The sequence below is a fragment of the Erythrolamprus reginae genome, chromosome 4 (assembly GCF_031021105.1).
Source record: "Erythrolamprus reginae isolate rEryReg1 chromosome 4, rEryReg1.hap1, whole genome shotgun sequence".
In the NCBI taxonomy this organism is placed as follows: Eukaryota; Metazoa; Chordata; class Lepidosauria; order Squamata; family Dipsadidae; genus Erythrolamprus; species Erythrolamprus reginae.
This window is the reverse complement of record NC_091953.1, coordinates 66,814,215-66,839,136: the sequence shown is the minus strand read 5'-3', so window position 1 is coordinate 66,839,136 and position 24,922 is coordinate 66,814,215. Positions and strand designations below refer to the sequence as shown.

General features: G+C 43.2%; 1 protein-coding gene across 4 annotated transcripts in view; it reads left to right on the top strand.

Annotated features, from left to right (window-relative positions):
• The first annotated feature begins 11,805 nt into the window (after positions 1 to 11,805).
• Positions 11,806 to 24,922, top strand: part of KDM6A (lysine demethylase 6A) — a 279,276-nt gene continuing 266,159 nt past the window's right edge. For 3 of the 4 annotated variants that reach the window (XM_070750522.1, XM_070750520.1, XM_070750521.1), the window contains exons 1-2: positions 12,133 to 12,424; positions 12,710 to 12,773. In XM_070750522.1, coding sequence (XP_070606623.1) covers positions 12,255 to 12,424; positions 12,710 to 12,773 — 234 coding nt within the window. In that variant the 5' untranslated portion in view covers positions 12,133 to 12,254. Of the gene's footprint in view, positions 12,425 to 12,709; positions 12,774 to 24,922 lie in introns of all 4 variants that reach the window. The other variant, XM_070750519.1, reaches the window with a different exon arrangement.

Genomic DNA, 24,922 nt, shown 5'->3' with positions numbered 1-24,922 from the left:
ACATAATTGATCAGTTTTAAGTATACATACCCACTAATTTTATGGGTGCATGAAAATGAGGCCTGGAGAAATAATAATTGGGGAAATAAAACCTGCCAACTTTGTTTTCTGAGAAAGCTGTTTTTTAAAGTTTTCTATTGCCTGTATATTAAGCAGATTTGATAGTGTGATGGCCCTTAATCTAACAACAACTGCAAGCAATACACTGTATATAGATATTCTAAATGTCAGAGATCAAGAAGATAGTCTTCAACTTACAGGCAGATGATAAAGTTACTGCCTGGCAACCACCCCTCAGGAGAAATTTTAAAAAGCGAACAATTACAGTAGGGCCCAGATTCTATGCATATAACTTCTAAAGTTAGAGCTGCAGGAGTAAAGTCTTTAAGATTTGATGGAATGGATAAGTTGCTATGGGAACAAGTAGTTCTTAGATAATCTGGTCCTTGGCAGTTTTTGAGTTGTATAAGCAGACAAAATTGGAAACCAATGTAACAATATCAGCACAAAACATATAGTTGTGGAGAATACAAATTAACAACTTGATTGCTATGTTCTTATTATATGTAGGATCTAAAATGTTTTTTAAAAAAGAGTCCTGTGTTGGAGAGGGGGGGAGGGAAAGTGAATTTATAATAAATAAAACCTTATATAGATCTATGTTAGAATAGATGACTATCCTAGTCCCATCAATTTTAGGAAAAATGAAACTGAGAGAACAGCAAGAATTGAGAGAAACCATTTCACAGATGTATTCATAATCCAAAAGCCCAGTTGTATATGAGATACAGTATTCCCTCGATTTTCACGGGGGTTACGTTCCAAGACCTCCCGCGAAAATCGATTCTCCGTGAAGTAGCGGTGCGGAAGTGAAAACACCATCTGCGCATGCGCGCCCTTTTTCCATGGCCGCACAAGGGCTTGAAGTTGGAGGCGGGGAGCGATGAAAGTTGGCAGGGCAGTTTGGGCAGCCGAGAGCGTTCAAAGAAGAGCCCCCGGCGTTTCTTTCTGCACAAATGCGGTTTGGAAAAAAAAAGATCGGGGCAGCGCCGAAGGGCAGGAATCGCCACAAGTTCCTCCGGATTTTGTTTTCACCGCCGCTGCGATCGCCTCTTCTTAGTGACTTTTCCTCCTTTTCTTTCATTTGGCTGAGAACGCCAGCCTTCATTTATTCCACCCTCCCTTCCTCTCTCCGAGCATCTGGGCTGTTTGACTCGTTTCCCACTGCCTTGCGGGCGCCTCTGTTCGGAGGAGAGCGCGAAGCTTCCCGGGTGGCAGATCGTCTGAGTCGAGTCCGTCCTCCCCCTCCCTATGGTAAGAGTCGGGGCAGTTTTCATCTTCGGAGGCAATAAAAGGAGAGGGGGGTTGATGGGGATAAGGAGAGATGAGAGAAGTAGGGTTTGGAGAGCCGGGCTGTACAATTAAAGGTGGGGAAGTTCCCCATCCAGCTACTTTGTAATAAAAAATCTCTCGCCGCGTAAGTTTGGTGATGACGTATGACATCATCGGGCGGGAAAAACCGTGGTATAGAAAAAAACCGCGGACTATTTTTAAATTATTATTTTTTGAAAAACCGTGGTATAGCCGTTTCGCGAAGATCGAGACCGCGAAAATCGAGGGATCACTGTATTATAAACTAACTAGTTATTGAAACTCTTATGAGGCAGCAGTCAAGATCAGTATCGGCACTGTAGCTTATTTGAATTAAAATTTATCTTACTTGTCGGTAGCAGTTTAACTCCCAATTTGATTGATTAAAATTATGTTAATGTAATTTTCTTGATTTGCTGTTGCTTTCTTTAATGAGTCAATATCCCTAGTAATCTCTACCATCCAAACCTAGCCAGATCTAACCTTGCTTAGATTCTGAGCTCAGATATGAACAGTCAGGTACTACCAGTTGTTGAAACTGTAGCTCTTAAAATTATCTCGAAAAATTGCCTTGAGGAAATTTCGATTTAAAGAAGAATTTGTTTGACATAACCCTAAGCGTTTGTACTTTCCTATGTAGTTATCTCTTGATGAAAGCGAAATTAACTCCAGTCCCAGAAATAGAGTGGAAGTCAAATGGAAATAAAACATTTGGCTCATTCAGAAATGTGTAGTTAAACAACTTCTGCCCTCTTCAAAAACTTATCCTAAATTCCCAATGCTTTGATTTTCAACACTTCTTTTCTCCCCCACTTACAAGGAAACCAAAACAACTTTTAATCGGTGAGGCATTTTATAACTACAGTAGTACCTCAACTTACGAATTTAATTGGTGCGGGAAGGAGGCTCGTAAGTCGAAAAGCTCGTATGACAAAACATTGTTTCCCATAGGAATCAATGGAAAAGCGATTAATGCGTGCAAACCCAAAAATAAGAAACCGGCCGCCACCACCGAAGGAGGCTTGAGCCTCCCGATCCTCTCCGCCCCTTTGCCATGCATGTCATCCTGCATGCAGGATGCCATGCAGTCAGGAAGGTCATCCTGCTCCCCCCCCAGCCAAAAACACAAAGGCTGCGGAGGGAGGGAGGGAAGCAGAGCGGGGCGGCAGGCGAGGCGACCGCCTCTCCGTTCGCCAAGCACCGCGGGGAAGGAGGGAGAGAGAAGCCCGGAGGGACGCACGGGGGCTCCAGAGGAGCCCCATCCCGGGCGGAGCGGCCTGAGGGGGCCGGTGTGGCGGCGCCTTCGCCTCCTCTCACGCCCCGCCCCCGCTCGGCAATCAGCCCGGCGACATTGCTGGCGTTCCAGGCGGGCCGCCTGGCATGAGCACCGGTTTTGTGCCTCTCAGGCCGGGCAGACAAGAGGTGCGGCGCTCCCACGGGGAAAGGAGAAGGCGGCGGCTCAAGCCCTTCCCCGTGCACCACTCCGGAGGAGCCCCTCTGGCGGTTGTCCGGATGGGTGAAGGTGGCTGGGCCGCTGACAGGGACAGGCGGTGAGCGCTCGTATCCTGAATTTGGGCTCGTAAGTAGAACAGAAATATCTCTCCCCTCCTAGCTGGCATCTCGAAATGCTCGTATATAGAGCAGCTCGTATGTCGAGGTTCTACTGTAGTTGGATCAACACATCCACTCAAGTCCTTATAAGCCAACAAAACATTGATATAGTATATTGTCTCTAGCAGCTTGTCTACATCCTTATTTTTAAATTATGCCTTCACTAAGAAAAATCTGAATGGCACTTTTGCTTATAATTTACATTAGAAGACTACAAGGATTCTAATGGGAAAAAGTAGAACCTCAGACCTGATTGTATCAATCAAGTCCTTGTACTACTTCAAGGAAAATGAAAGTCTCTGTTTTTCTTGACCTCTCCATAGCCTGCAATACTATCTGGAGTATCAAACTAATCAAGGTTATACCTTGCTGTAAAACCATTGTTTTGATTGACATGTTGAGTAACAACTTATTTCAAGTTTTCACAGAATAGAAACAGAATGAAATTGAATAATGGACTACCAAAAGGATCAGTGCTATCCCTTTCTTTTTAAAACTTGTACGTCCATGATCTGCCTGAAACTTTGTAAGAAATTTAATTATGCTGATGATATCAATCTCACAGCCCAAAAAACCAACTTCAGTAATGCAGAGGATATCCTTTCTCAAGATCTCTAGAAGCTGGATCACTACTTCAAAAAAGTGCCTGCAGCCAGGCTTAACAAAAATATAAGTAGCCTCATTCCACTTCAGCGATAGGTACACAAATTATCAGTGATAGGTACACAAAATTCAGTGTAGTTCTAGAACTATATTTTACTACCGTGTTTCCCCGATAGTAAGACCCCCCCGATTGTAAGACATATGGGGGGTTTCAGGGGGGTCGGCTAATATAAGCCATACCCCGAAAGTAAGACATATGTCTTACTTTCGGGGAAACACGGTACTAAAAGCGAGGGAGGCGTCGGAGCAGTTCGCGGCGCTGGCGAGGGAGCTTCGCGCCCAGGAGAGTCTCCCAAACCTGGCGCGGATAAGGACTCCTCGGCCGGCGGAGGAAGCGCGGCGGCGGCAGCAGGCTCCGGAGGGAGCTCGGGCGGTGGCGAGAAGACGGGATTCCGGGTGCCGAGCGCCACCTGCCCGCCGTTCACGCCAAGGACAGGCAGCCCCAGTTCCAGCACCTCGGCCTGCTCGCCCAACCTCTTGCCCGGCGGGGATAGCAAAGGCGGCGGCGGGAGTAGTGGAGGCGAGGCGGAGAAGAAAGAAGCGGCGGATAGCTGGCGAGGCGCCGGCTAGAGGGCTGGACCCCGCCGCTTTGCCGCCGCCCCCCGCCGCCGCCTTTGCCTCTTGCCCGGCGGGAAAGGCGACGAAAAGGGCTATCGGGTCCCTTCCAATTGCCTGGCCGGCGTCGCCTTAGTCAGCAGCGGAAAAGCAAAGGAAGCAGCAGGAGAAGCGAAGTTCTTGAATGGTGGTGGCGGCCCTTGATCGCAGCCGATGAGGTTCGGCTTTCTTCGCTTCTCCTGCTGCTTCCTTTGCTTTTCCGCTGCTGACTAAGGCGACGCCGGCCGGGCAATTGGAAGGGACCCGATAGCCCTTTTCGTCGCCTTTCCCGCCGGGCAAGAGGCAAAGGCGGCGGCGGGAGCGGCGGCAAAGCGGCGGGGTCCAGCCCTCTAGCCGGCGTCTCGCCAGCTATCCGCTGCTTCTTTCTTCTCCGCCTCGCCTCCACTACTCCCGCCACCGCCTTTGCTCTCCCCGCCGGGAAAGGCGACGAAAAGGGCTATCGGGTACCTTCCAATTGCCCGGCCGGCGTCGCCTTAGTCAGCAGCGGAAAAGCAAAGGAATCAGCAGGAGAAGCGAAGAAAGCCGAACCTCATCGGCTGCGATCAAGGGCCGTCGCCACCATTCAAGAACTTCCGCGAAAGACGCAGGAGCGGCGGCGACGGCGGAACGCTGCTTGAACCACCCCCGCCTTCTGCTTAAAACCCTTGGTTCGTGCCTTTCCTGCCCGCCTCCACTCACCCACGCTTCTGCCACTTCTTTCATCAAGCTCCCCGAACCAAGGATGATGAGCAGCTCAAAGGACCAATCAGCACTTCCTAGTACCAGCTACGGTGGCCAAATAAGACCAAAATCTTCCCGCTTCTGAGTCCTTAAAAGAGGTACAGTACTGTATACTTAAATGATTTATCATGCAGGCTACATTGCCCCCCCCCCCCCCCGCAAATTGTAAAGTCTAGATTTTATTTATTACATATTTCAAAATAAGAAATTAAAAAATTGCCCGGGACAATATAAGACATACCCCCAAAGTAAGACACAGTGGGGCTTTTGGGGATAAAAAGAAAGTAAGACACTGCCTTACTTTCGGGGAAAAATAGCTGCAAAACTGAAAAGCCGCAACAATTTCCTGAACAGACTGGCTAGAACAGGGGTGTCAAAAGGGCCATATCCAGCCCACAGAGTTATTAGATCAGGCCTGCAGGGCCACCCAGGAAACAGCGAAGGATCGACCCATGATGCCTCTGCCGGTGAAAACGGAGCTCCATTTTTGCTGGCAGAAGGTTGCAGGAGGCCACCACAGCCTGAAATGGAGCTCAGGAGCCCGTTTTCGCTGGCAGAGCATTGGGCCATCACAAGCACCAGGGCCACCATCAGGAATTTTGGGGCCCCATACAGCCTAAGTGTCTGCCCCCCCCCCTGCCATTTTAAAACTATTTTAAGTCGCCAAGCCACTCCATCCCCCGGGGATCATTTCCCGCTTCACGCCAAGCGAGGCGGTCCCATAGGTCAGTGTTTCCCAACCTTGGCAACTTGAAGATATCTGAACTTCAACTCCCAGAATTCCCTAGCCAGAGAACGCTGGCTGGGGAATTCTGGGAGTTGAAGTCCAGATATCTTCAAGTTGTCAAGGTTGGGAAACACTACCATAGACTATTTCAGGAACTGGGTTAAGCCGATTGTGTGGACTCATCCAGGAGAAAGAAAGAAGCGGGAGCGGCAAGGGAAAGAGCCTCCTGGCATTGGTCAGGCGGAGCATGGCTTATTTACAGCTCCTTGGCACTTCTCCCTTCTTTGAAGAGGCCTTGTTGACAAAACCATGTGCTTTCTAGCGAGGGGAGAGGGGAGGGGGATCCCACACCTGGCAGCCACTGGCGAGGAGCTGGAAAGGACGAGGGGAGAGAAAAAGCAGGGTACCAGCAGTCGGTCAGGTGTCTTGAGGGGGCACTCCCATCTGGAAGGAAGGGAAGAAAGGCGAGGGCGAGCTAGGAAGGAAGGAAGGAAGGAAGGAAGGAAGGAAGGGTAAAAGGGGCGATCAAGAGAGGAATGGGTGAATGAATGGACGGAGGGTGGGAAGGAAGGAAGGAAAGAGGGAAGGGACAGGAACAGAGGAAGGGTGCAAAGGAAGCAAGGAAAGGTGAGAAAGGGGAGAGTAAGAGAGGAAGGAGTGAAAGAAGGGAGTGAGGGAGGAAAGAAGGGAGGAAGGAGAAGGAAAGCAAGAAATGGAGGGAGGGAAGGAAAGAAAGAAAGAAGGAAAGAAAGAAAGAAAGGGGGAAGGGACAGGAACAGAGGAAGGAAGCAAGGAAACTTATGAAAGGGGAGAGTAAGGGAGGAAGGAGTGAAGGAAGGGAGGGAAGAAGGTAGGAAGGAGAAAGAAAAGAAGAAATAGAGGAAGGGAAGGTAAAAGAGAGAAAGAAAAAGAGAAAGAAAGAGAAAGAAAGAGAATGAGAGAAATAAAAATAGAGAGGGGTAATGAAAGAAATGGAAGGAGGGAAGGAGAGAAAGAAAGAGAAAGAAAGAAAGCAAGAGAAAGAAAAAAGAATGAAAGAGCAAGAGAGAAAGAGAGAAAGAAAGAAAGAAAGAAAGAGGCAACTCCAAAGAAAGGCTCACTGAGCGGATGCATGAAAAGAGGGACCTGGATCTCCACTTGCCTCCCCCTCGCACTTACCTGCTCCCAAAGCCAGCAGCAGGAATGCAAGCAAGTAAGCCGGCGCCCGCCCAAAAGAAGCTATTGGCTCGGGGCGGCGGGCGGTGTTCATGCCCCCCCCCGAACCCACGGCCCAGCACCTCCGGAGGCCGAAAGGCGCGGCTCTCTTGCGTTCTCAATCCTCGGGGGGGACACAAGACGGCAGAGAAGCCGGCCATGCTCAGTCCTCTCCCGGCTTCCTCAATTCTGCTTCTCCAGCAGCGCCAGCGCAGCTTGGCTTCCGGATGGCCCAGACACCCCCGCGATCATTCCGCGGCTGGCATCGGGGCTCCCTGCCTGTCTGCCGGCCTCCCTGCCTTCTTTCCTCGCGGGGGTGGGAAGAAGGTGCGGGGCTGCTGTCGGAGAAGCTCCGCAGAGGCAGAGTTCTCGCAATCGGGGTTGGGGAGCTTTTGGCGGGCGCCGGGTCCGGGGCCCCCCATTTTTCAATTTGGCCAGGGCCCGTGACGCCACTCCCAGGAATACCGGTCTATCGGCGGCCCTGACAAGCACCACCAACATGAGTGTTGTCAAGCAGGTCACGCCCATCTGGTCATGTCAACCTGGCCACCCAAGGTCAAACCCTGATCTGGCCCTCAAAGGATTTGACACCCCGGGGCTAGAACATCCTGGGGTTCTGATGCTAACACCCTACAAACAACATTCTTGGCTTTGATTTGTTTCATAGCTGAATATTGTGCCAGTATGTGGCTTAACAGTGCCCACACCCAATTGATTGATGTCTGACTTGACCAGACAATGTGTATCATCTCTGGAACATTGCATCCCACTTGTGCATACTGGTAACCAGTGTGTTGCAGTACATACTGCCCCACATACAAAGACAAATTCTACTTTAGTTGTGATCAAGAATGTCAAGGCCCTCCCAGTTCACCAGGACAATGCAGAACCCATAACAAGATTGAAATTCCATAGACCAGTATGGAAAACAATGATTCAGTTAACATCTATCTAGTTTAAGCCCCATAATACCTGGAGAAAAGAATGGTCAAAGAATGGCCTGATCATTGGTGATCCCTCTACCAAACTATTTTGACCTATTTTACTCTATTTGGACAAAATTGAACAGAAATAGGTGTGATATTGGAATAATTGCCTGGACCTTGTACAATGTACTAACCCTTTTGTTGTAATAATGGTGTTGATATGCAAACTAGTAAACATATTGTGCATGATTGCCCACCTTATGTGTTCTCTGGTTCTCTAGAAGACCTTGACAAAGCAATGCAGTGAAGCTGAATTGGACATCCAGTTATTAGGCCACTGTAGTTTTGTGTATAATTCACATGGATTGTTGTATAGGTTTAAAGTTAAAGCTCCTTTGTGTCATGTTTGTATAATATGCTTAATAATCAGAAAAAGCAAATTGCATACTGCTGAAGACTGTAAGCTTATTGAATGCTTATGGGTAAACTGCTTACTGCTGAAGACACTGTAACCTTATAGCAGTGTTTTTCAACCAGTGTGCCGTGGCACACTCGTGTGCCATGAGACATGGTCAGATGTGCCGTGGGGAAATTAAACATGGGTCCCCAAACTACCATTCCTGTCAGGATATCCCTTTTGTGTTCATTGAAATAGGCCCAGGTTTCACACTAAGTGAGTATAAATATATTTGGAAAATATATTATTAACTATATGTATAATATGTATTGTGCTAGAGTGTCATTTTGGTTGGTGGTGTGCCCCAGGATTTTGTAAATGTAAAAAATGTGCCGCGGCTCAAAAAAGGTTGAAAATCACTGCCTTATAGAATGCTTATGGATAAAGCTTTTCATATTCCAATTGATTTAAATTGTACCTGTAGATTTGCATCAAGTATGCAAAACAAAAAGTTGCATTAAAGCTCTTGTTCTTTTTATGTCTACCAAAACATTTTAACCAATAAATTTGATGAACCAATTACTTCTGCCTATTTTGGCCTACTTTCACCCACCCACCCACTAAATTGGTTAGATTTTGTGTTATTCATCAATGGTTGACATTACTTCTGTGAATGTATGTCTCACACAGTAATATGAACAAGCATTTTGCACCAATCAATTATATCTGTGACAAGTAACAGCTTTTCCGACATGGATTTTAATACTGATAGCAGGCAAAAAAGGAAGGAAAACTGGCCACCTTCCTTATCCTCTCCTTAGAAACCTCACATTCAAGAACCCATTGATTAAGAACAAGTTATAAACAATAGCTTATATTATCCCAATTGATGGTAGTCTTTGTAAATTGACTTGGTTTACACTTACTCAGAGCAAGTAACTAAAAAAATGTAGATGCAAAACTTATTTTTTCAAAGGTAAGCTAAACTGGAGAACAAAACAAAATGCTCAACATCAAACATGTTTTAACAATTACACTTCAAAGTAATTACATTTCAGAGGCTACTGTTTTAAGATATTAACATTTTTTCCAGTTTGCTATCAGTATAATTTGGAAAGAATTCAGCATAACCTTTAAAAATGGAACACCGTAATAAAGTTATTTTAGGTAAATCAAACTGGCATTTTTTGGCATATTAAAATGTATAAAAATATTTGTAAATTGCTAAAATAGCGTTCTATATAATTTAAGAACGATCCTACTAGGAAAAAATCCAGTTCTTTTCAGATTCAAGGATTATTTACAAACCTGGCCTGCATAGCAAGAACATCTCACACAATCAACACTAGCGTTTGTCCATTAAAGTCCAGGAATTTCATGGAGCTTATTACCGTACATATGGTAATTATGTAGTTCTTTATTACTTTAAAGCAGATGTGAAGTTTGGAAATCACATTACAGTAAAAAGCCCACGGCAGATTTACAAATGCAACATATGCTGAATTGTGATACATTAACATTAATACAAAATTAGGAATGTGTAAACAACTAGTACAGTGCACTAGAAAGGCAAAATATTACAGCATTTTTTACGTATTTTCTTTTATTCCTGCCTTCTCGCCGCTTCATGGGAGAAACTGGAAAATTCGAAGACGTCCGCTTGCTTCACTTCTCTCTGAAGCCAATAAACATTCATTTCCCACTGTACTGTTTCCCACCCCCAAGTCATTCGTCCAGCTCTCCTCCCTAACACGTCCCGCATGTCAATTCCTAGGCATGGTAATCCCCGTAGAAAGAGAGGACTCTCCAAAGAGACCTTTGGGCAGTTACTCTTCTGGATAAAAGGCATGAGCTCCAGGCCTTGCGTTAAAAATTTACTTCTTGCACGGAAAAAACCCGCCTTCAATTATTCCACTTATCTGCGCCGGAGAAGGGAGGGGAACGGAGCTCCTCCTCCCCTCCAGTTCAAGCTCCTTGGAAAGGGAAGAAACTCTCAACGCTTTTATATATATATACTGTATATATAATATATAAAAATTGAACCCAGGCAAAGAATCGTTCCCAAGTCGCAGCCACCAGAACCACCCTTAGCTTCCGTGACTGCCACTGCTAACACTTCTCCCTTCACAGTACAGTATATAGAAGCGGCGAGGTACCGCCCTAGTTACTCCAGATCTGTTAACGGGAACAAGCGCCGCTCAGGTAACCGCCCACTCCTTCGTAGCGTCCCGCTATGCTCGGCTCCGTGCCCGGACGGATTCCTCTCGTCACGCGCACAGACGGCGCTCAAGGGAAGCCATGATTACTCGTTGGTGCCAGAAGAACCACGCCCCAGGCCATCCCAAGGGGGAGCTGGAGGCAAACAGTAACACGGGTTGGCAAACGGTAACCCCCCCTCCGCACACACACGGAAACGAGATCAGTTGCACATCTCCAACCGAGGGGACTGCCACCCCCGCGCCCTGGCGTAAACACGACTCCCGCTCAAAGACCCCCCTGAGCCCTTTCTCAGAAATGCAGCCGCTCCACAACTAATTTAAAGGGCGCGTACGAACTTGCTTGATCATGAGGGACAAAGCCGTTTGATTGACTCACTAACGGCCGAATGATAACCCGATAATATAATAAAATCCCGCCCTCTCTGCTAATATGGTGAATCCAGCGATGAGGATGGAAACCTAAGAAATAGAACGCGGTCGAATGTTTCCGGTTTCTGATTGACCTTTTGAAGTACGCACCACATGTCGGAAGAGTGATGGAAATACGTTGGGATAAGTAGTGTGGTAATAAATAAATATAATAAAGAGGTCTTCATTTCATCGCCACGCTTAGTACTAACCGTGCCTTCCCTTCAAAATGACTTGTGATTTCTAAGAAAGTCTGCGACTTCATTTGCTTACTGGACTAGATCTCTTCTCTATGTTTTTTAATTAAGAGAAAATGCCGTAGTTATTCGGTGCCCTGCTCCTTCGCAGGTCAAATACTCCAATTGGTAAAATTTTACGTTTTGTTAACCGGCATGAAAATCTGCCAGTTTATAGATGTTGGTTTTGAAGATGTAAACAACAAAAAGTGGTTTTGCCTAGCGACTAGAACACACGAACTTTTTATAACAAGATCAGAAGACGCGCTTGATATCCATCTTTTCAGAACCGAAACGAAGTTTATGGGTGAGGAGAATGCATTTATTAATTTCTGTCTGCAATGTTACCTTGTCAAGGCAGAATAAAACCCATTTTAAATTCACGTACTATTAGCTTGTGCTAGTAATTTACAAAACCTTAAGACTGTCGATTTAAGGAATACGAGCCTTTGAAATTTGCCCCGTTTAATTCCTGTTGCCCGGCCGCACGCGTAGGTCTCCCATATCCCAAACTGGAAGGTTTGAAATACAGCCTCAAATACATAATAGCTTTAGCTCCTTGATCGAAAGCAGCGGCAATACCCAGCTCGAGCGAAGCGCTAGAAAAGCGCTACGACTGACGTAAGTCAACAAAGGTCACGTGGCCACGCCTAAGTGCGGTGATTGGCTGCGTGGGCACAGGGAAATGGGGTGGGGAGGGGGGTCACGGTAGCGGCGTGGGGTTCGCTGTGTGACACAATTACAACAACTTTGTTCAGCTGCTGGGGAAGTTTGTACGGGCAACAAATACACCCCACGCGGGCGGGCGCGGGCCCCTGTCACCTCGACTCCACTCACTTTTAGCCGCTGGGGCTGGCGGTTCAGCAGCGATGTAAACACTGCTCCGTCACCGCCAGCCGCCGCCGCAGCAGCCTCCTCCTCCTTCTCCTCCCACTCCCCCCCCCCGAGTCTTCAGCGCTGGGGCTCCCTTCCTGCTCCCTCCTCCTCCGATCAGCGGGGCTTCCCCCCGCCTCTCTCTCCCTCCCCCTCTCTGCCGGCTGTTGTTGTTGTAATAAAAGTTGTGGTGGTGCGTGTGTGTCGGGCACCCCGCCCCGCCCGGCACTGGGGGGGTGTTGGGGCGCGCGGGGAGGGGGGCTTGCGATCGTGAGTTAATTACGTTGCGTTTCCATGAAATCGTGTGGAGTGTCGCTCGCCGCTGCCGCCGCCGCCGCCGCTGCCTCTACTGCTTTCGGTGATGAGGAAAAGAAAATGGCGGCGGGGAAAGCGAGCGGCCAGAGCGAGGAGGACTTCGCCAGCCTGACAGCGGAGGAAAGAGAAGTCCTCGCTGGCCTCGACAGGTACTCAGACGGAAAGCCTCCGGGTTCCGGCTCGTCCGGTGATCTCTCTTGCCTGCCCGCCCGCGGTGTACGAGCAAGCGAGCGAGTGTGTGTGTGTGCGCGTGAGGGAGAAAAAGCGAGTGTGAGTGTGGCGGTGCTCTTGGGCCGGAGTGAGGGCTCTGCCCCTGCTAGCGAGTGTGAGGGAGCGCACAGAGCGATCTGTTTGGGGCGGGGTGGGCTGGGGGACTCCGCGAACGTGTCTGTTTTGCTCAATCTCTCTCTGTCGCTTGATTCCCTCTTGTGCAGCCGACTCTTCGGATTTTTAAGGCTTCATGAAGATGGCGCCAGAACGAAGGCCTTGCTGTTAAAGGTAAGGGGATTGGGGTGGGGGAGGAGGCAACCGACCAGGGAGCCACCCTCCCGTGTGTGTGTGTGGGTATTTGTGTAGGAGCCTGTGTGAGTGTGCTGGAGAGCTGCGGGATTAAACCGTCACCTCGCGACCGTGAGGTTCGGCATCGCGCTGACTACCCCCCTCCTCGCCTGGCTGTCGGGAGAGAACCGCTCGGCTCTTTCCTCCTCCGGCCCGCTGGAATAGAAAGCTCCCGTTGCTCACTCTCAGGGATTTATTCTAAAAAGTAGGATAGAAGGTGCCGGTCCGATTCTTTCCATTCAGGAGCAAGCTATCTGAATAATGAGAAGATCGGGCGATAATTAATAAAGACGTTGCTGAAGGGGGAAAAAGAACTGGATCGAATTGAATCGCTGAAAATGAATTGATAAAAATAGGAAGAAGGATATTGAAAAACGTGGCGCCTCTTCCGTGGTGTGTCACTCGCAGGAGTCTCGTAGCAAACTGATTTGTTTACTCGTGCTGTATCCATCTTCCTTGCAACGTGCATCTTCATTGAACGATTTGCCTTTTTCTTAAGCTTTTTACTTTGTAGGACCGTTTATAGAGAACGGGTTGTAGGTTGCGGCTGTTTTTGTGCAACTGACTATAAAGGTATTTTCTTTCAGTAAAAAAAAAGAGAAAGTTCTTGGTCCTGTCATTTAGTTAAGTAATGGCTTCTCCTCTTGGCCCAAGATGGCCGGACAGGGAGGAGAAAGAACTTGGTGGGAGGAGGTAAACAGAAATAAATACTCTACTCGGAATGTATATGCAAATATGTGTAAAATGTTTGACTTTTTAGGAGCTGCATAGGCTGATGTGTCAAAAGAGTTTTCCTAATTGAATTTATTAAAAGCAGAATATTGTGTTTATAGAGCTAATGGTAAATCTTATTAACCTGTAGCATATCTACTAAATTGTATACAACAAATTAATTTATGGGAAAGATATTGTTAGACAACAAGAAATGGTTTATATTTCATTACTTGAGACTTTCCTTTTACTGCTAGTATCTCACAGCTTTAGTTTAAATGTAATGATTTCCTTATTTTAAGAATGTGATTGTTCATTGAATTTATTGGTCTACTTTGGGTATAATATAAACTTCTCTGCATTTCTTTTACATAACCAAGTAACTTAGCTTAAAGATTCAAGATTTAGGGGTGGTTTTTTTTGATAGAATGGAAGTTCTTGTTTCTGGTGACATTGTTTTTGAAAAGGCAATCTTTACCAAAGGTTGAAACATTTTCTAAATATTCACATGTGTCAAATATTTGTGATGGGAGCTATCAGAATTCGAAATCTTGGCACAAGGTGAAAGTATATAGTATTCTGAAAGAGTTGTTTTTGATGCTTGAAATGTTAGACTACAGTATTAAGGCTTGACATGATTTTGAAAAAAAAGGGTTCTAAGGAATAATATGCTATTAATTCCTCTGTAACTTTATGTATTTATCTACTGGGTATAATTATAGGAAAATCATGGGTTAATCTTTTGTTTCATTTGTGTAAGTTTAATGCTTAGTGTGTATTATAATATATATTGTGATCTTCTACTTAGTATTTTTTAATGGATTGTATATTAAACCTAGATTAAAATTTTAATTGTAGGAATATCAGAAGTCAGATTTGGTCCTACTCTCACAGAATTGATAAAATTGAATGGCAAGGTTTTGGCCATAATTTTTCTCACTTTTGTCTGGAAATTAAATGGGAATCTTCTGCATGTAAATTATTTGCTGTACTTCAACTCCTTCTTTACATATATTTCTACTCTGTAATATATCCTGTTGAATTTAATAGGGATTAGGTTGGTGGATATAGTATAAATGGTATCAGAAATTAAGCATCATTAAGCATTTTAAACAGCCTAGGGTTTTGCAGAAAGAGCAAAGTCAAACTATTCTCATACTGATGCCTTTGAAAGTATTAGGGTAGTAACTTTCAGAATTCCCAGCTATCATTTCTAAAATGTATTGTTTCCATCAAATTTGAGATGGAAGAAGACTATGCTAAATATTAAAGTTTATTTTCCAGAATAGGTCGCATCAGGAAAAAAAAAGGCACCTTGGTATTTGTTCATTTATTTGTTCCATGAAGTGATGACTATCAAAAATGATGAGTGCAAAACAGATTTTTCCTATAAGGAATAATGTAGTAAATCACAAGGCAACCAAGTTCGAGTTTTGTGTTGAGTACCAAACAATGAGTAACTGGACAAATTTTTGTGTCAAAACAGATTGAGTATAAAATTTGATGAGTTTCAAATTAATTGAGTACTAGGGTTCCACTGTAGTTGAATTATATAGGAGGTAAAGTATAGATTTGTTATAGACAGATGTGTATATGTGAATCCATTATATAAGCATTTTGGATAAGGCAGCCCAAATCAAAGAAACAGTGATGGTCCTAAATACCTAATGGTTATATAGTCAGACAGTTCAACAAGAGAGCCCTCAATTCAGGCCTTCTTGCCCTGGTATGCCTCAGGAGTTTTAGTCAACAATTCAGTTAGTATTGTAAGATGTATGGTGTAAGACATAATGTTAATTCATCTTTAGATATAAGTTTAGGAAAGTTTGCTTTAAGAAATAATGAGAACAGTAGGAAATTGGAGAGGAATTCTTCCTTCCTAAATGTTAATACTGATGTTTACAATCAGCAAGAGAAACTAATCTAATAATTATCTGAACTATTTTAACATTTTAAACACAAAATTAAAGCTGCAGGTTAAATATTTCAAAATCTATGTAGGTTCCAGCCTGAGTTCAGTATTGTTTATGTATTAGTATTATATATTAATAAATTATATGGAAGGTTTGTGGTCTTGTTGTTTGAAACAGCTTTCGTATTGTAAGAAAAGTTGAAGAAACTGTTGCTTATGTGCAAAGTCAGGATTCTGAATCCAGAGATACTGTTTTTTTTAAAAGATATGGATGATAAATGAGACACCTGTGTAAGAGCTGGGAAATGTCAAGTATTTTCCTCTTGAATAGTGATTAAATCCATGATTGCCATGAAACCTGTCTCTCAAGCTTGGTATTTGTATTTCTTCTGATAGATTGATTTAGCTGTTTTATAAGAAAAAATGAGTTAAATATTCTCCAAAGTGATAGCTATGCTTTGAATCAGCTTCCACCAGTAGTAACACATTTATCACTTTAGAAAACATTAAACCCAGTTTTGCTGCCGATATCAATTTACATTATTCTTTGTAATTATTGTACAATATTGTTTTTAGGTTTATTTCAGCAGATTAGGTTCACAGTTTTGTGCTGTTATAGATATTACCTCATCTGACTTAACTTTTTGGCATAAGTACTGCTGTTTTCAATGGAATTAGAAATAATGTATTTTTATTCTAATGAGTACAGACTGATACTCAATTTATGATGTCAGTTCCTCTGTTTTCTGCATATACAGTGGTACCTCAGTTAACGAGCACCTTGGTTAGCGTACTTTTCAGATAACAACCAAAGATTTCGGCAAAAATTTGCTTTGGATACCGAACAGAAATTTTTGGTTATTATTCAAAATGTTACATCCATTGTCTCTCACTCCCATCCCCCTCTCCTTACCTCTTTACCTCTTACCCCCCCCCCCATTGTCCCTCACTTCCCCCCTCTCCTTACCCCTTTTCCTCTTGCCTCTCTGCCTTTGTCCCCTCGGCAGGGGAGCATCAAAGCGTCGCTTCGGCTATGACGAGGCAGGGGCTGAGTTTGCTGGTCCCAGCGGAGGCTTCTCTTTGAGGACACCTGCAGTGGTGGGGGCCTGGGCATGGACGTGATGTTCCCGACGCTGCTGTTCCTCGAAAGGAAGCTGTCAGAGCCACCGCTGTCGCTACTACCACCAGCTGGTGGCTCTGGCAGCTTCCTTTCGACGAACAACAGTGCCGGGAACATCACTTCCATGCCCAGGTCCCAGGCCTCCGCCACTGTCCCCGAAAAGAAGCTGCCGCCGTCGCCGCCGGTGTCCTCAAAGAGAAGCCTCCGCTGGGACCAGCAAACTCAGCGCCTGCCTCGCTTTAGCTGAAGTGACACTTTTCTGCTCCCCTGGCGAATGGACGAAGGCAGAGAGGCAAGTGGTAAAGAGGTAAGGAGAGGGGGGTGGGAGTGAGGGACAATTAGTGGGTGGGGGGCAGAAAAAAAAATTCAATTTTCCCCATAAGAAATAAAGGCTGGGAACCAATTAAATCCATTTCCATTATTTCCTATGGGGAAAATTGTTTTGGATAACGACCATTTCGGTTAACAACCAACCTTCCGGAACGGATTGTGGTTGTTAACCGAGGTACCACTGTACTCTGCTTCTAGGTTCTGTTGAAGCAAAAAGACATAGAACTTGCTAATGATTTCTGTAACTCTATCAAGTAAAATGTTAGTGTGAATGTCCCTGTTCAATCTGCTCTAAAATTTACATAAACACCATCATCTGAAGCATAGAACTGAAAAGAAAATTGAAATGGTGACAAACACTGTTTCCTGATAGCCAGTTTAAAGCATTTTAGTGATTAAAACAAATATAGTAAAGTCACTTCATGATTCTTGAATAAGACCAGTACATAGCAATTAGCAGTTATTAATTAGTAATTGATTACAAGCTGGTAAATGGTAGAACAGCTTGGTGTGTGCGGTATTCTCAACCAATGATTTTGCTATTTATATATTTGCTGTGTACATGTTTCTGAAAAGGACTTGGTATGTGAAGACGTAACAAAATGAAAACCTTGCATCTCGTGCCAGATTATTTTCTTAGATCTCATTTCCTAATTAATAAAAATCAGTCTAAAAGGTATACTTGTTAACCAGGAGAATGGGGAGCATGATGTGAAGATTGAACATGCCTCATACATACCATGTTTCCCTGAAAATAAGACACCCTCTGAAAATAAGCCCTTCCCCCAAAATATTGAAATGCACATGTAGCTTATCCCTGCCATTTCCTCTGGTTAGGGTTAGGGAGACAGAGCTGGAAATCAAGTAAGATGGCAAGAGGAGTCCCATCTTGCTCCATGCGCCCCAAATAATAAGACCTCCCCCAAAAATAAGGGCAAGAAAAATGCTGGAGATAGAAATCTGCATATCGGGAGTTGTGAAAGTTGGGAACATGGATAAATGTTTTATGAGTTTTGTTAGTATTATTAGCTAGAAATTTTAAGTATCAATTTCCTAAGGTGTATTTGCATGCAATCACAGATAATTGTTTATATTACCTGTGTACTAACAGTTTACCAAAAATCTGATTGACAATTTTATAGTATTAAAAAAAGATGTGGAATTGCAGAGCACTTAATATCTTAATATCACTAAGTATTTTTTATAACAGATGCTAAGCGAAATACTGAATCTTTATAGATTAAAAGGATAGATAATACAGTATATTGTTCACCTAGAACAATGGTGGCGAACCTAAGGCACGGGTACCACATATGGCAAACAGAGCCATATTTGCGGGCACACGAGCTGTTGCCCTAGCTCAGTTCCAAAATGCATGTGTGTGCCAGTCAGCTGATTTTTGGTTCACACAGAGACACTGGGAGGCCGTTTTTGGCTTCTAGAGAGCCTTGGGGTGGGATGGGGAGGGCATTTTTACCCTCCCCCAGCTCTAGGGAAGCCTTTGAGCCTGGGGAGGGTAAAACATGAGCCTACTGGGCCCACCAGAAGTTGGGAAACAGGCTGTTTCCGGACTCCAGAGTCCCTCCGAGGGGCAAGAGAAGCTGTTTTCGCCCTCCCCATGCTTTGAATTATGGGTGTGGGCACTCACACATGCGCGATAGTGTGCGCCCATGCTCTTTTGGCATTTGAGCATGAAAAAAATAATTCTTTCCCAACTAAAATAGTTGTGGTTGTAAATTGAGGACTTTCTGTAGAGTGCTGAATGGTAATAAAAAATAGAAGTGCAGTCTCTGTTCCACTGTCGGTAGAGAGATCATTGCAGAATCCAATCTGCGTTGGTCACCAGAACCAGAAGTTTTGTTTTCAAGCTTTTGGACTCATGCTGGAGCCCATTTCCAGGGAACTTCTCTCTTATCTACCAGAGAGATCATTAGATACCTTTTGTGTAGTTGTCATTTTTGGTTAATAAACGGAATAGACACCATCCTTTTTTGGAAGGATAAGGAAAAAAAATGAAATAACTGTGAGTGAGTATGTGTGTGATTGTATATAAGTACAAATTCCTATTTTTATTTTACCTCTATGGATGGTTTGTGTCTGCCTCAATCTTGGATCATGCCAGAGGCCTGATAGTTTGAGTGTTCTGTGCAGTATGTTAGTTATTGCTAGCACTGGATCTTTCTGAACTCTTGAGATTTTTCTTAGGATCCCTTAGAGCAGTGATGGCGAACCTTTTTTCCCCGCAGGTGCTGAAAGCGCGTGCATGCGCGCTATCACATATGCACGAGTGCCCACACCCATAATTAAATGTCCGTGGAGGGTGAAAATGGCTTCCCCCAAGGCCCCCCGAGGCCCTCTGGAGGCTGGAAATAGTCCATTTCCTGACTTCCAGTATGCCTGTTTTTCACTCTCCCAAGGCTCCAGAGGCTTCCCTAGAGCCTTCGGAGAGCGGAAATGCCCTCCCCTGCCCCCTCTCCCGAGGTTTTTCAGAGCCGAAAACATCCTCCCAGAGCCTCCACATGAGCCAAAAATCAGCTGGCCGGCGTGCTGAAGCTAAGCTAGGGCAACGGATTGTGTGCCAGCAGATATGACTTCATGTGCCACCTCCGGCACATGTGCCATAGGTTTGCCAACACTGCCTTAGAGCCATTCTTCCAGTTTAGGAACCACAGCCCTGAATACTCTTGCCACCAGTTGGATCACTTTAACATTTGTTTGTTTGTTTGATTGGTTTCTCCTGGGACTCAGGGCAGCTTACAACAAACTTATGCTTTCTAGATCCTCCTTCAGACTCTAGTATTTCTCCAAATTCTCATATTCTGTTTTCCTGATGTCCTTTCATTTGGCTTCACTTCTGGTTCTTGTTTCTTAGTACAACCATTGGTTAATTGGCTAATACCTGCCTGTCAATTTGGATACATAAGTCCTACAGGATCTTATTCTTCATGACCTTTTATGGAAAGACTAGCCTATACATTGTGCAGGTTTTTCTATACCAGGGATGTCAAACTCGCATTGTCACAGCTGTAGCACATGAGGTATGGGGACTTTGCCCCCCTTTGCTAAACTGAGTATGGGCGTGTCTGGTGTGTGATGCTGACAGCTCTGCTCTGTACAATACCAGCTACCTGTTGTGCCATTTAGTGTATTCTATTTGCTGCCTGCAGCAAACTTATACTTTGCCACTATTTATTAAATTGTCTCTGAATCTTTCCAGTGTGGTATACTCCTTCTTGTATAGATTTGGTCCTTACTGTCTGTTCTTGTGTTGCTCTGATCAGTGCCTGAGTTCTGCCTTTTAATCCATTCCTTTCAGTCCCCAGTAAGATTTCCCAGCATCAGCCACATCGGCTATCTCTTCAAAGTATATTCCAGATTTATCTGATCACTTGAAGCCAACTGGACTTTAATTAGCTTTCAGAATTTACATGATAAAAAGATATGCTTTTGAATCATGTGTTTGATCCTGGGACAATTACAGTTATGGTACTTGGCAGCATTACCTTCCAATGGTTAAGAGAAAGTGATTGACCCAAAGTCACCCAATTGCTTTCATGTCCAAGGTAAGACTAGAATTCAGTTGTCAAGTTTTTAGCCGGGTGCTTTTAATTGCTATATCAAACTAGCTCTCAGATATGAATTCAAATAAAAGGCTGAAAGTCTAGAATTAGAGAAAATGTAGTTGCTGCTATACAAGTTAAAGCCCAAAGACCCTGTGAAAGAGACCTATTTTCTCTTGCTTTTAGAATGCAATAAGGCTGGGGCTCAATTGATGCTTCTGCATACAAACTACTGTACTGTGTTGCAGAAGAGGAGAATTGTTACAAAAACAGTTTGGGGCCACATCATGCCATGCCATTTAGAAGATGGAGACCATTGGTTAGTGCTCACTAATTGCCTGGGTAGGACGATATCTAGGCCCCAAACCACATGGGACTTTATACAAGTGACCTGCATTTTGAATTATACCTCCAAACGCGCTGGAAATCAGTATAGCTTGAACAGCAGAAGAGTGACATGTAACTGACCACTGAACACATGCACCACAGTGGGTTGGACCAATTGAAATTTCTGGATAGTCTTCAATTGGTTATTGGGTAGAGAAGATTACAATAATAAATACAGTATATAACAAGTGACTGTCTTCAGTGCATCTGTTTTAGATAAGGTTGCAATTGGCACATCAGTTGAAGTTATACAAAAGCATTAAGTTTGAGCCTGTTTTTCCCCATCCATATCCTGACAGCCTCCAGGCACGACACCAAGTTATGACTTCTATCACATCTTGATAGAAGTCTTGATTGGAGATGCATAGTTGAATGTAAATCAGCAGCCTTCAACTTTTTTGGCACCAGGGCCTGGTTTCATGGACGGTGGTGGTTTTGGGTTTGCTCGCTCAACTGCTGCTCACCTCATTTGATTCCTAACGGGCCATGGACCAGTACCGGTCTGAGTGTTGGAGGCCTCTGATATAGATGATATTTCATCTTGAACAGATGAATAATCTAGCAGGTTCATGTAGATGTTGAATAGGGTAACAGAAAGGACTGATCACTGAGGTCTGTGGATTTGACTTTTTCTCTTCACAGCACCCATTAGATTCCCACCTAGAAGCAGAATCACCTTAAAATGGTGCCTCCAAGTCTCAGCCCTCACATATGGTTCAGAAGGGTACTCTGATAAACTCTCTCAAAAATTCCTAAAAGAGGTAGGAAGACAAGGATGATGGTTCCACCTCAATCCAAGACCCACCCTAGGTCATCCATAAGAACTATAAATGTGGTTTCTTTGCCATGTCCAGATCTAACACCGGATTAAAAATTTCCAAATCTATATTCTTCAGAGCTTTTTGCAGTTGCAATCCTCTCAAGAAGGAAAAGTTAAAAATAAGATGGTTTATTAAATCCAGACCTTGCCTCTTAAGGAGTAGGCAAACAAGTGCCTCTTTAAGGACCCCTACCATCTCTCCTTTCCTAAAGGGGCATTCACTACAGCTGGACACAGCTCACAAGGCCCTCTCTGGACACTTTAATTAGCTATGTTGGACCCAGTTCACAAATTAAATTTATTTTAACTGATGCCTGTAACCTCTTCTGAGCTGCCTCAGATATGGAAGTTCACTAGAGGGCTTCAAACCAGTCACTAAGTCTCAGTTCATTCTTTTTCACAGGGTGGTTGTTTGGGGAGAGAAGTAGGAGGAGAAAAGATATCGTCACTTTAAATTGGGGTTTTTTAGATTATTTTTAACATTAGATTTGTTTATATTGTCTTTTTTATTGTTGTTAGCCGCCCCGAGTCTTCGGAGAGGGGCAGCATACAAATCTAATAAATACAAATTGTATTTGCTCTCTTGACATTTTCTATCAAAGGCAGAGTCTATGTCACAAATTAGAAATAAATGTGACTGAGATTGGATGGAAGGAATATATCAATAGTGCAGATTTTTGTACTCCTTTAAAATATTTTTAATCTCTATTAAATATGTGATGAAAGTTGATACTTAGATCTGGATTGTAGAATGCTTTGGTTAAAGATAAAACTGCAAATTGAGGATGTATGTGCCAGGAAGAGGTATTCATTTATCAGGAACAGTACTTATTCTTAACGAAGCTGTTTATTAAGAATTTAAAAATAAGGAATAAGAATATATTCATAGACTAAAATCAGTTATCTAATAGCAGGTCATAGAATACTCCATCATGCAGTTAGAAGGAAAGAACAGGCATCAAGTGAGATAAAAGACAGGTAAATTAGGAAACTCTCCTTGTTCATTAAAATATACTATTCTTTGATATCAATTGATAGATTAATTTTAATATTGCTATGACTAAAGAGCGTTCATTGGAAATGATATATTCTTTTTTTTCTACCTTGGTTTTTTACATAAACACACTGTGGTTGTTTCTCCTTTCGACACAGTTGTCTGCTGATTTTGGCATTCTGGAGAATCATCAAAACTGGACTTTTAGGAGGTCAGAAATAGAATAGATGACAATTATGATCTTGTGTCTTTTAAAAGAAAGATTTATCTTACTGCATTTAGAACCTGACACTTGCCAGTTGCAGTGCATTACATTATAATCTAAAATTAGTATTTCTGATAGCAAAAACGTACTTTGGGTGTGTACTGTATTTCATCTGCAGATTGGTAACAGTTTAACAACTGATGAGTTCATTTTTTGGAAGGAACAGTTTCAACAACGAAATTTGTTTATAAATCAAATGTGTAAAATTGGCAGTATATGTTAAAATTATGTCTAGTAGAGCAAAAACAAAAGGAAACCTGCAATCTAGTTCTAATATACCCAGCATATTAATAGTTCTTCAACCAAGGCATATACTGTACTTAACTCTGTGTGAGGAAAGAGTCGGGTCTTCAAGGCCCACTTAACCCTGCTGTGCTGTTTGGGTCTGTGAGACCCGAAATCAAAGTTTGAGACCCTGTCAAAAATTTTCCCTGCATATCTGAAACTTGAAATTTCATGACTTTGCATCATTTCAGGGGTTCTCTCTATGAGAATTTTTTTTGGGGGGGGAGGGGTTCTTGCTGAAAAAAAAAAAGTCCCTAGAGTTCTGTTCCTGGGTCACCCTGACCCGGACCGAAAATTCTTCATTTGAAGTGCTTATGTTTGGTCAATTTGAAAGCTTTTTTCACTTGGAAAGTAGTTTGAACATTTCTGCACACAATGATATGAAAATTGAACTGAAAAAAGTATGCTTATTGGTTTATTTTGATCATAAAAGGCAGGCCCCCTTTATTTGTGAACTTTTTTTCAATTTATAGATAGTTTAGCTTGCAAAATGCGTTCAATTTTACTAAAGTTGGTATGGGATTGGTAGTTTGAACATTTCTGAACAAAATAAAAATATAAATTAACTGAAAAAAAATGATGCTTATTGGTTTTTTAAAATCAGAAATAAGGCCCCCCCCCCCCCCCGGCTGCAAATCCGAAATATTTTTAATATCTTAGGCATTCATTTACTCAATTTAACATTGCTGATCATCATAAAAATATGTTTGGGGGGGGGGCTAACTTTTTTCTGGGCAAAAACAAACACATTGAGTCTGTTTCTGGTCGTATACAACCCGGACCAAAAATATATTTTTTAGGTACTTGAATTTGGTCTTTTTGAAAACCTTTTTTTACTGGGAAACTACTTTGAACATTTCTGAATGTAATGATATGAAAATTGAACTGAAAAAAATTGATGCTTATATTTTTATTTTGATCAAAAAGCCCCCCCCCTCCGATTTTTTCAAAATTTCGTGTCAGTTTATATTTTTTAGGCTACAAATCCCTAAGGAATTTCCCCCCAAAAGTTTTGATATACTAAATTGAACATTCCTGATCATAAGAAAAATAAAAATGAACTGAAAAAAATGATGCTTATTTGTTTATTTTGGTCACAAAAGGGTCACCCCCCCCTCGGCCTTGCTGTGTGCCATTATTTTCACTTTTTATATATATTTGGCTTGAAATATTTGGAATATCCTTTTGAAAAGCAAGCACATGATATCCAGACAACTAATTTTATGAAAGAAATCCATTTTACTAAAAATAAGTATGTAATTTTGAAATTAACAGTATAATTTTTATATAAATTGAAATAATTGAAAACAGTGGGTGTGAAGAATTTTATGTGCAAAATAAACAAATAAGCATCAATTTTTTTCAGTTCAATTTTCATATCATTGCGTTCAGAAATGTTCAAGCTACCAATCCCACATCAACATTAGTAAAATAGAATGCATTTTGCAAGCAAAACTATCTATAAATTGAAAACAAAATCACAAAATTGGGGGGGGGGGCGCATTTTATCAGCAAAATAAACCAATAAGCATTATTTTTTCAGTTCAATTTTCATATCATTATGTTCAGAAATATTCTAGCTACCAATCCCACACTAACTTTAGTAAAATAGAATGCATTTTGCAAGCAAAACTATCTATAAATTGAAACAAAATTCACAAAAATGGGGGGGAGGCGCATTTTATCACCAAAATAAACCAATAAG